We start from the raw sequence: 12,023 nt of genomic DNA on the forward strand, positions 1-12,023 counted from the left end.
TCCTCTTGGGCTTAGATAAAGAGGATGGGCCTATAGGTGATATATGATGAACCACATTTGTTGATGGGGTGTGCCCAGTAAATACATTTTGATCTACATTGTGACTTGCACAATAGTTTGATCAAAACAAAAAAAGGTTCCCAATTCTTATTCAGCCTCAACATCAGAATCCTTTGTGACAAGGTACTGGAAGTTGGCATAGATGAACAAGAGTGGTAAGAAGAGCAGACACATTTTCTATTTTTTAGAAATTAAACAATTCCTGTGTCAGGAAAACTTGAGAAGTAAATAAGCACTACATACAATGTTTCATTTGATATGTTCATGTTAAATAAATTTTGTAATAAGAAATAAAGGTATATTTATACCTCATGAACCAACATTGTAAGCAGAACTTTCACACAACTGCTGAATCACAAACTATGCTTTCTTGTTTTCTCACATAACGGTCCTTTTAAAAAAATACCTTGACAGCTTTTTTCAATTCTAATTCTTCTGCTATCTACACTAAGCACACTACAGGCACCATTATTGAGTCTGAACATGCTAATTCAATGCTCCTGAACATGCAACTTCTGTGTGGGGGACCCTGGAAAGATTAACACATCAAATTAAACAAGAAAAACATTTGTGTATGCTTATGAGATGGCTCAATCACTTCTTTATAGCACAGAGCAAATAGCAGATATTCTTCAAAAGTGCATTAGTTAGTTCATAGAATTGTTCATGAAAATAATATTTAAAAAGCAATTATGAGCGCCAATTGCCCATTCCTAGCCATGAAGATTAAAGCACTAAGTTCACTGTCCAGTTTGAGTTTTATTATGAGTTACAGTAGTTTACATTAAAAGCTGAGAGACTTACCATTTGTGTAAGGGTTCACTGTCTTTTTATTTGTCATTACACGTGCTGTGGCATTATTTACCTAAGCATATAGAAAAGAGAGTTAGTTTGTTTTATGTGGAGGAACCCAACCCTATTCTAGGCATGCATAGTTGATGTTGGCCATTTAAAATAATATGTTGATGGTCTTATAAAAGCTTCAGAGTTTATAAACAACTTCTGCTATTAATATTGACATTTGCTTTCTAAAATAGCCTAACATACAAACCATTTAAATAAAGAAAAATCATACCATTTAAAATTTAATAAGCAGACCTAAAAGTCAAATTAAATAAAAACATTGTTCAATTAATTATTTAAATCATGCATTATTTTGATGATAGCACAGCAAGGTTACATAGCTTTCCAAAGAAGCAAGATAAATAAATAAATGTTCATGCAGTGAATCTGAGTAGAAAAGACAAGGTACATTGAAACCAATGAGGCATCTATAAATATGGCATAAATAAACTTCAACCATGTACAGCAGGGCTTTTGAGAAGAGAGGCACTACAGGAAAATAAGCATCAAGTATTCTCCACTTGGAATAGAAGGTGCTTTTCTTTTAAGATTTAACAATACCAATCATGCTTTTGAATTACAGTTTACTATATATAATAATAAAAATTAGGGAGGGACCTTTGGCGTACTCTTAAACACAATACTCAGCAATCTGAGAAAGATGTGTAGAAGTCATCCTTAATCAAATCAGTGCCACTCAGGCTTTAAAAAAAGGCATTTAACTACAGACGTACCAGAGGAACAAAGGAATACACAAAAAAACAAACAAGAACAAATTCATACATGTATAAAAAAGGAACTCGTGTGAAATCAGTGCTAAGTATGTGAAATGGCAGAGGGTGTTCTCCACTTACCGTTCAGCACCTTCGCCAGCATGGGTATGTATACAGTTACTGAGAGTTGTGGGAGGGCCCTACATGCTACCGTTGATGGGGGGGAAATGAAAAGGCAAAATATGCAACATCTTACTCAATGACTACAGCATTTTGAATAGTTCTTTATTTTACTTCTAACAAATACGGCTGCAAGACGGTTCTAAGCAGGATCCAGAGGTGCAAACTGATTCTTTTGATATTATTTTGGGGGGATTTTTGGGGGATTGGAAGAGGCATATAAGAGGTTTGCTCAAAATGCAAATTGAGAACCAAATAAGTTCACTCATAATGAATCTTTGACAGTTAACTTAAATATATATATATATTATTGAATGTAATATTGTGCTGTCATTTAAATGGTTGATTTGTTTCTTTTTAAACTACATTGGGTTCATCACACCAGTAGCTACAAAATGAATATTTTTAGGATGTGCTGCAGAATTCTATTCTTATTTAGACCTTTTTCTTCTCTTTGTCAATTCTTGGTTCAAGGATCATTTGCACCTATGGATTCAAGGAACATGTACAATTTTCACTTGGAAGTATGACGTCATTTTGCACTGTATATTTGTGTTCAACATATCAGTTTTTAATTTACCAAATAATATTTGAAACATTAGAAAAACATTTAAAATCATGGGAAATCACAAAGGGCACAATAATTCTCGTATATCATAACAATGGTAAGGAGTAGGGAAAGGGGAGCACATGTGGTACACCATTGATGTATCTGAAACAACAAATGAGAGTGAAAAAGACATTTGTAAAAGATGAGAAGGAAAATATTTTGAACATGCACCTCTATTTTACGGCCCTCTACCACCGTGCCGTGTAATTTCTCCCTCGCCCTGTCCGCATCGGCACTATTTTCGAAAGTTACGAAACCAAATCCCTGCATGCAGGAGGGAGAAGGGGGAAAACAACATGCATATTATTATTTCAATCAATAAAAAACTTTTTTGTAATATTTTGTGTTTGATTTTAACTTGATACTTCTTTTATTTTTCTTTTATTTCTTAAACATGCAATTCTCTAAAAATAAAAATATATATTGATATAAGTCCATTGAGATGTCAAGTATAGACCACACACGAGAACATGTGCATGTATTTCTAACATCAGTTAAGTGCCATTGACAGAAATGAAGATTGACGCCACAAAAATACCTTTATGTGATTACAGAGGAAAACATATCTAATAAAAAGAAAATTAAATCAAATTAAATGTTTGTGTATTAACAGAGGTAAAAAGAAATATGAAATGATTTTTCAAGTCAACCTTTGTTTTCTAGCATGCAATCATTTTAATGTAAGTAAAACCGCAGATGTCCTTAAGCTAGTAGCACATGTTTTAACTTAGCATTTGTTACATTCACTGAATTCATGCCTGTGTGAACTACATTCTAGCTTACATGCAATAGTGGTTAATATAATGCCACAATGTTAAACCAGAACAGTCTAATTCCTATACCGTGGTTTTGAATTTATAAATATGTTATGCTTAATACATTTATTTAACATTAGATTACTAAAGTGAAGTAACATAATGTGAATAAAAAAATAAATTGCTCAATATAAAAACATGTGGTGACGATAAACACTTCAGCTTCAGCAATTGTTTTTATTTGCAAATAATGATTTTTTTGGCATTGTGAGAGTCAACAAAGGATTATCGTGTGCACATGCAATTCACTTTTCTCTCCCATAAGATTCTCTCAAAGAAGTCACAACATCTGAACGTCTCCTTCCAATGAAAAGGTCTCTGGACCATTTGTGAGAAATTCAGAGTAGAGGAAATGATATTGTATTAAATCCACCAACCTTTGTGCCTTCCCAAATGTCTTGTCACTGGTGGCTCAGAGTACATATTAATAACTTTACTCTATTAAGACAGATCTTTTCCTGCTCGAATTCTAATTATACACATTTTCACTCTGGGATGTCAGTTTCTCAGTTTTATGGCTTTTCCAGGTAGGTATTTGAGTTCTTTTTTTTTGCTGATTTATTTTTATTTTTCTGCAGTTTCAAAGCTGTGCTCACATTACATCTGGTACAGGAGGTTATCAAACACCAGCGCCTAACCTAATTAATATTTCCATTTTAAATCAAACATGAATGAGGACCAGAATATATCTTTCTCTACTTTAATGATAATGGTTTGTGTGTTTAGACCTGAGCATTAGTCCTCCAAAAGACCCTTTTCTTTGTAAGAATTAATTCTATATTTATTCAAGGTTCACAATACCGGAGCACCGTTGTTTATATGACTGTCCCAATCAAATCACTCGTGGGAGTGGAGTAGAATGATTGTGCTTCAAATTAGATGTGCGACAATAGAGTTGTGTGTATGGTTGTTCAACTGGCTTCCTCAGCATCTGCACTGTATCAGATGGTTGGTTTTACGTCCATGGCTTACAGCTTATCTGTTGCCACCACAAATAAGAAATGTCTAAAGAACAAACCAGCTAAGATTCATTATGCTACATCTTCAATTATTCTTTCAACTCTGGACTCTGCTGTACCAACAGGGGCACAACTTTATCAAACCACTCCCTAAATGCACTACGAAGGGGATGGCACAGAAAGGAGAAACTCTTTGGATCAGCATTTGAAACAGAATGTAATAATAAAAGCCCACAGATCAAAAGCAGAAAAGGAAATGCAAGAGTGGTAGGGTCATTGGCCTATTAACACATTTAAGGTCAACAAAATGTCTCCAAAACGAATGTTTGTTAAGTCAATATTGCCATATGAGATACATTCTAAGAGCTTAAGAAGAAAATATCAAAGGTCCCCGTAGACTGCAGTAAGGAAGATGTACTCCTAACAAGCTGATCAGAGTAAGAATGAGATGACCAATAATGGTGAGCTGGAGGGGCATAATTGGCTCACTAATGGAGAACTTATTACAATTCCTTTTTAAGAAAATAATGTTGAAATATTTAAACTGCGGTTGCTTATGGCTAACCATGTATAGAACATGATATGCATGGTTTGTTCATGAAAATACAAATGGAATGTCTTGGAGTGCATGGGTTAGAGGGTCTACAGCAGCGCCGGTTCATGAGCAAAAGCTTGTGGTAGACCAATTTGACTGATTTATTTGACTATTCAAGTCACAGTAAGCTCTGTGGATCAAATGTAAGAGTGTGTGTCTGTTCCCCAATGATTTAATGTCAAAGTGATCAATGATAGTGTCGGATGGAAAAGCCTTCGACCAACATCATCGCAGAATTGGGACTGACCGACATCTGGTCAGCAATCCTGACTGCCTAATTATGATACAACCACACATGCTTGTCAAAATCTTAAATGCATTAAAAATTAAGAAAGGGCACTGAAATACAAAACATAATGCTATAAATCATGAATTACTTCTATGAGAAAATTAATTGATGTTTTGTCCTTATTTCTCATAAAAATCTGTGTCAATAGGTCTCTTTGAAGTCTTACTGATCGTTGTGACATTTCCAAATAAATATTTTTTTTAATTGATTTGAATAGGGAAGTTGATATAACCATAAAGTTGAAAGCCATAATTAAGAAATCTGAGAAATCTTTTCCAATGTCTACTTTTTCTATCTGGGATAAAAAGAAATACAGTTGCAGCACAGAGATGCAACCTTACCTTTGAACTTTAGTCTTATCAAAGCAACTACACACCACATAAAAGATCTATTGTGGAATTCAGCTATATAACTGCCCTTGATGACCTCATAAATAAATTGACTGATGCTAAGTGTATTAATGCATCTCATAACATCTATGTCAGAGATATCAGCCGCACTTAGAATTATGATGGAAGTGAATGTGAACAAACTAACTTTACTCACATGCCTGTTCACCTATCCTTTAAGTACACTTTCAGATTAATCTTCTTTATCTGCAGCCTGAATCAGATAAATGACAAATTTGCAATGAAATCTCTTTAGCACAGGCAAAACAGAGAGCAAATTAGATTGCTACAATAGCTCTACATCATTAGCTATAAAGCTCCTGGGCATATTGATTCAAAGCATTATAGTAGAGAATACTATTTTCATGCTGTTTCATTTGGATCAGTGATAAAATATTAAAATACCACTCTGACCACAGTTCCAACTCAGGATATAATTTCAGAAAGTCTAATTTTCTTCCACATTAGATAAACAAATGAATGAGAACAGGGTCCCTAGACACCACCATATAAAACCCTATATGATAGGATTCATGGTGCAATAAATCAATAACAGTGACTCCCTCCTACTGATTAATCATTCAGCCACACTACCTTAAGAATATATTTGCAGAACAATGATACCACTTCCACAAACTTACTATTGTCTTCTATTACAAACACTACAACCACACTGACCTCACAAGCCCATAGCCCACAGCTATACTACTCTCTATCTAAGGGATAGTTAGATGTATGTATTGTGCACCATTTGGATAAAATGATGCATGTTTGTGTGCTATAAAACACAGCATAGACGTTGTAAAAATATCATATTTTGAGACATGATTAATGGGTTTATTTTAGTGAAACCAGACATATTCCTTGTTACACCAACAGCATTCATGCTTTGGATCTGCTTAATCGATTTTACAGTTCTGGGCTGGCACTTCCAATACGATTCTCCATAATGCTGTACATTGAGAGAATTGTCTAGTGTGTCTAGCCCTAGTTCTAGTCGTTCCGACTGTAGAGTGGTCTGAAGGAAGTAGCTTGTTGATTAGAAATATAGTAATTCCCAAATTATTTTGCTTCTGAATACTCCATATGCTAGAAAGATTCATGAGCTAAATTATACTTGCATAAACGAGATCTTCAATGAATTTCAGAAATATATATGGAAATGAATTGCCTTTAAGTGAAGTTTTACATCACCTGTATGAGTGAGTCGTTCCTCTATTTTCACTTAACCCTTTTAATTAGGCTCATCAACGAAATAAAGAAATGAATAAAAATGTTAATGTGCATCTCTGCAAACTACATTGCTTTAATAGGAGACGAGTTTTGAGGCATTTTCTTTCATTGAGGTCCTCATAGATGGGTCAGATCACAAATGCTATTGCTGGAACCTATATATTGAACCTATATAATGTGTCACATCTTACTACAATAAAGTTCAGGGATGCCTAGGTCTCAACAGGATGCGTTTATCAATAGGTGCAAGAGATTGTAGGCTGGTAGTTGCATATTTTGTCAAGAGGTATTTTGTGGTAACTCCAAATATGCATTCATGGATGACCTAGAAATCCTGAAAGTCACTCTGGCAAAGCAGGTGTGTGGTACCAGGTCAAGGAAGAAGGAATCTGTTTGATTCTTGTTTAAAACGAATATTAAGGTGCAGTAATACACCTTTCGAAGACAAGACAGGTGATATTTCTGCAGCCAAGGTCAAGCAAATTTGTGTAACCAAGCTGAATGTACGAAGTTGATTGTTTCTGTGTACAACTTTGTTTTTAGGAGCCATTTTCAAATATGCTCTCATTGTATGATATTAATAAGTAATCAATAAGGCTCTTTACTAAATACCATAATCTAATAGAAGAAAGCAGTCCAGGAAGCAGCCTGGTTTTACACTGTATGCTACAAGGATAGATCGACCAGGCCTAAGGCTAGAGCGGAAATTGGGTGCCTTGCATGCTCAGTCAGTTATCTAATAGTCTGTGAACATCCTGGTGCTTTACTCTTGTTCTCACACCATTCTCTTGTACTCAAAGCTAATTTTCATCAGCACTGAAACTGATAGTTGAGTGAACACATAAGCAACATATGTGTATTGTGGTGATAAGAATGCATCCATGCACAACATTACCTGTGTGGTTTAGTGTCTTTTCAGAGGAAGGTGATGCACAGATGTTAGCTGTCAATTGGGAGAATCATTAACAGGAAAGGCTAGTATATTGTCAAGTATAAGACACTGTGTGAAACTTAAACCTAATTGTACAAAGGGCTAAGTGTGTCAACAAAGCAGATCATCAAGTGCAACACTATAGTACTACTTTCTGTTCATTTCAATATCAACACATTTTGCAGGCTCTGTACCATTTATATACAACAATTCATGTTCTGCTAATTCACAATAACAATCTTAACAATGCTGAGGGTGCCTTAGTTTGCTTTATTCGTATTAGATTCGTAGATGGCAAACAACATACAATAAATTAAAGTATTGCATTTTATTTGGTATTCACACAAATGTGAAACGTGTTGTAACTGTTTTTTGAAATAATAAAAACACCATATTATATTTACTCCAACCCTTTGAGACAAGCCATACATTTCATGCAATACATTGAAACAATCAACAGCCTCATAGATATTAGGACAAAATGAATCAGAATAATTTGATGTATAATTTTATGATGATTCATTGAATTGTTTTATATAGCTAACGCTCTGTTGTATTTTTTAACCCCAGATTATGTTTTTATGTAATGTTTTAAATGATTAACTTTGTGAGAATTGTTTGTGCTTTTATGGACACTTCATATCCGAATAAAGATTATTGATAGATTGATTGAATCAGAAAGAAATCTGTTAGTACACAAGTATATAAGGATAAAAGGACAAAACTGACAAATGCGACTGAACAACTTGAAAAAGATGATTATAATTTCTATACATTATAGTTTATTGTTAAGAACTATACCGCTGATAGTGGGAACTCTTTCCATGCAAGCCATAATGAAATATTTGTTTGGATGGTGTCATATAAACCATTTAACTCCTCAATAGAAACAAAGGAATAAAAAATACTTATGTTATTAACCTATAAAGAGAAAGTCTGTTTCAGCAGCGCCTCATTGACAGCAACAGATTTTGTGTATGATAGTGCACATCATACATTATGTTAAGCACTATGGAGAAAAAGAAAGATGCTTCCCTTCAAATATTAAAACAATGACCATTTCTTAACTAATTCCTCTTATAGTTTAATAAGACCTACATAAATATTTCCAATCTACTGTGTGGGAAATCCTTGGTTTTGGTGCGCTTTATTTCCATGTCAATGAGGCATTACAGTAGGTCGTAAATATCCCCCAGTGGTATGCATCATGGTTTTCAGAAGCCAAGATGGCTGTATCCCTAGCTCAAGTAGTACATTTGTACCCCAGCAGAGAGAAAATGACACCATCTAATAATAGTAAAGAGGGATTTATAGGTCTATTATAAGGAACTCTCAGAAAAAAGTTGCTGTCATGTTTGGAGAGCAGTTGTGTTACCTGTGAGAAAGTACTTGACTGTTTTATCAATCTTCAGAAGCCCTAGGTGAGACGGATCTGACCTAACTTAAATGTCCCACAGGGCTTCAATTACATACTACATTATCAAAAGTGGAAGTGATGATCGTAGAAACAACAGCAGGAATAGTGGTAATGCCCCTACTCATGTGAGGTCACGATTCCTCTTTAAGCCTTCCTGCTCAGTGACTTTTTCTTAGCTTGAGTCTTTGAAGTGTATCACTAAGTAGGACTTCCCTGGCTGTGGCTGTCTATACCTGCAGAAGAATATCTGGAAAGACCTTAGTAAAGCTTAATTGCATTCCTACTCCCAAAGACTAGTTTTAGTAATTTTCCAATACTGAGGAGGCCAGCGTCCTGGTTTTGCCTACAAAGTAAGTAAGGATTGAGTCTGCCATGGATTGTCTGCTTCACCTGCTGGATAACAGACTCCTAGATAATGCTCTGTTAGGAAAGATTATGTGATTGCCAAGAGCTCAAAGGACCTCATAAAACTATCAAAATAGAATCCTATTGAGATCTTCCAGTTAACTGGAATGAATTATGATTATGGTCCATCTCTACCAGCCTCTGCAAACACATTTTAGTGGTTTTCATGGAGAAAGGTATTAGTTCTCTGCGCCACCAAGTGACCAGTTTTAATAAGAAAATGTTGTTGCCACTAAATTTTCATGTTCAGTCCTCCACATAATGATCAAAATTGAAAAAATGCATACCCCCATAAGATTTCGTTTTTACTTTGACTTTTACACATTCTTAGTTTATATTTAATTATTGTGAAAGTCAAAGTGGTTAAGGGATAACTATCCTCAAATGCTTTCCCCCCTTATTCATATTTCCCCTAATTTCGGTTTACATTTCCACACTTCATTTTTTCTTTTAGTAACTGTACGTAGACAGATTGAAATCACTTCTAACTGTTGGCTCGCTTGTTAAGCACATCCACATTCATTTTCTGTAACAGTGTTATTGACAGTGAAGCCCAGATCAGTGGTTAATTTGCAAAATAATGAGTGATTGGGCTCTCGTCAAGAAGCACTTTGCACCAGCTTATTACTCCTGTTATGGCTGCCTGAAACAGAGCCAACTACTAACCATACAAAATGGGGAGAGGATGTGGTGTAATGGCCAGAGCTGCTGTCTTCAGAGCTGGGGAACCAGGTTTGAGTCTCAACATCGGCTCAACATCCTGTGATTCTAGACAAATCACTTAATCTCTCCATGACTACCATATATGAATGTGCCCTTAACTGGTGCTCATGAAAAGCCCCGTTGTTGATGATTATGTGCCGGTGCTGAGCACCAAAAACCACCAGCTCAAATTATGCGCGGACCCAGATCCAAAAGTGACATAAGCTTGCATTCACTGAAACTGGTTTAGCTCTGAGGAACTGTATTTTAGAGCATCATAATGCGCTCAGGCATAACACCTCACCAGTTTATTGACCTCTCTCTTAACCCCTTAAGTGCTGCTGACTGCCAATGGTCGTCAGCAGCGCTACCTCCCCAGTGCTGCGCACGACCATTGAACGTCCATTCAGCACTAGTTCTAATGGACAGCGCAGCACTGGGGAGAAATGTTTACACGCAGCTAAGGTGTTAAACACAAGCCGCACAAGTTCATCGGTCAAGCTGATTTTCAAATGTGTCTCCAGAGGAAATAATGGTCGATTGTTACAATGATAATTGTCTACAGGAAAAAAAAATCTATGTTAACTTAGGCTTTCCCACTTGACCAACATTGTTGTGGTATTTGGTAGATCCCTGTACATTCGTTCTCCTATAGAATTGGAGATAAGAACAGCAATTGTGTAACTACCAGTTTTCAGTTCTATGTAACAAGGCGATGTTACACCCCTCTTTACCCTCTTGCTCAACCTCCCTCTCGCCAGTCCATCTATAATCGAGTGAAAACAATTTTTCTACAAATTAAAAATATGTTTTCTCAGCTCTGGGCAAGGATTCTAAATGTTAGACTTGTGAATACTCTTACCTGAGGCCTACTTTTTTGATCATTTAGAGAAACTGTAACCCTGATGCAGAGTTTACTTGTGCCAAAGGTAATAGCTCTTCCCCTGAAACCCTTCCTTTACAAAAGAAGGCTGTGGCTGAAATGCAAAGATGAGCCTTCATGTAGCGACATTGTTAAACGTTAACCACATTCTCACCCGTCTGTGAAACTGGGAAAAATACCAAACATAACTGACATTATCTGATCAATGCATACATTGTTTAGTAATTTCCCTTAAAACATCAGTTACTGTCTAGAAATGCAAGAAGACACTGAGCAGAGTAGAGGACTCTTCACCGTGTGTGTCCTACTGAACTTTGTTGATACTGGCATGAATACTATGACATCCTTTGCATTTCATCTGGATAATTCGTGCAATGTGTGCTTCTGTCTGTTTATATTAATAGAGATGTATGTGCTGAATGCCCACTGGAAGTGCTGGTAAAGCATCTTCTTCTGGACGAGATCTAAATGAGAAAGGCTCCGGGAAAGGCGTTCAGATAAAGAAACGCGATGCAAACCTTTTATACGCAGACAAGTTGTAAAATGTTTTCCTTTTTAATTAAAATAGTGACACATGAGGAGGAGGGGGGTCAGAGTACAAGTGACATCGAAACACAGATTCTATAGTGTGCCTGATGTACGAAAGAAGGCTTACAATGTTCCTGACATCAGAAATGACAGATGGTAGGCAGTCGTGTGTATCTTTAGAAGGATTACAAACATGTTAGATGTACCGGGAGAAAACTAATTCCAAAGCTGATAGAGAGGGGGCGGAGATGGAGAATATCTGTCATGAATGATGTGTTGTCAGGACAGACAGAAAACAAGACATTACCCACAGGGTCACTATTCACTTCCAGATCATTGTAGTGAGACACCGGTGGTTCTTACTCTAAAACTAATATGGTCACGTGCCTCAGTCTCTGATAAGACAGCTAGTCTAGGACTACAGAATGCTGTTAGAAGGAGATTAGAAAACTGGTGCAGATGTTTCTGATT

The 12,023-nt window shown here is 36.0% G+C and overlaps 1 protein-coding gene across 30 annotated transcripts in view; it reads right to left on the reverse strand.

The window, feature by feature from the left end:
• Positions 1-12,023, reverse strand: part of RBFOX1 (RNA binding fox-1 homolog 1) — an 845,440-nt gene that overhangs the window by 353,674 nt on the left and 479,743 nt on the right. For all 30 annotated transcript variants that reach the window (XR_015300686.1, XR_015300685.1, XM_086941201.1 and 27 more), the window contains exons 5-6: positions 2,578-2,670; positions 865-925 (exon numbers count right to left, since the gene is read on the reverse strand). Coding sequence is in view for 28 of the 30 variants with exons in the window: in XM_086941201.1 (XP_086797327.1) it covers positions 865-925; positions 2,578-2,670 (154 nt within the window). In the remaining 2 variants the exon portion in view is untranslated. The remainder of the gene's footprint in view (positions 1-864; positions 926-2,577; positions 2,671-12,023) is intronic.

The sequence above is a fragment of the Lissotriton vulgaris genome, chromosome 10, assembly GCF_964263255.1.
Source record: "Lissotriton vulgaris chromosome 10, aLisVul1.2, whole genome shotgun sequence".
NCBI lineage: Eukaryota > Metazoa > Chordata > Amphibia > Caudata > Salamandridae > Lissotriton > Lissotriton vulgaris.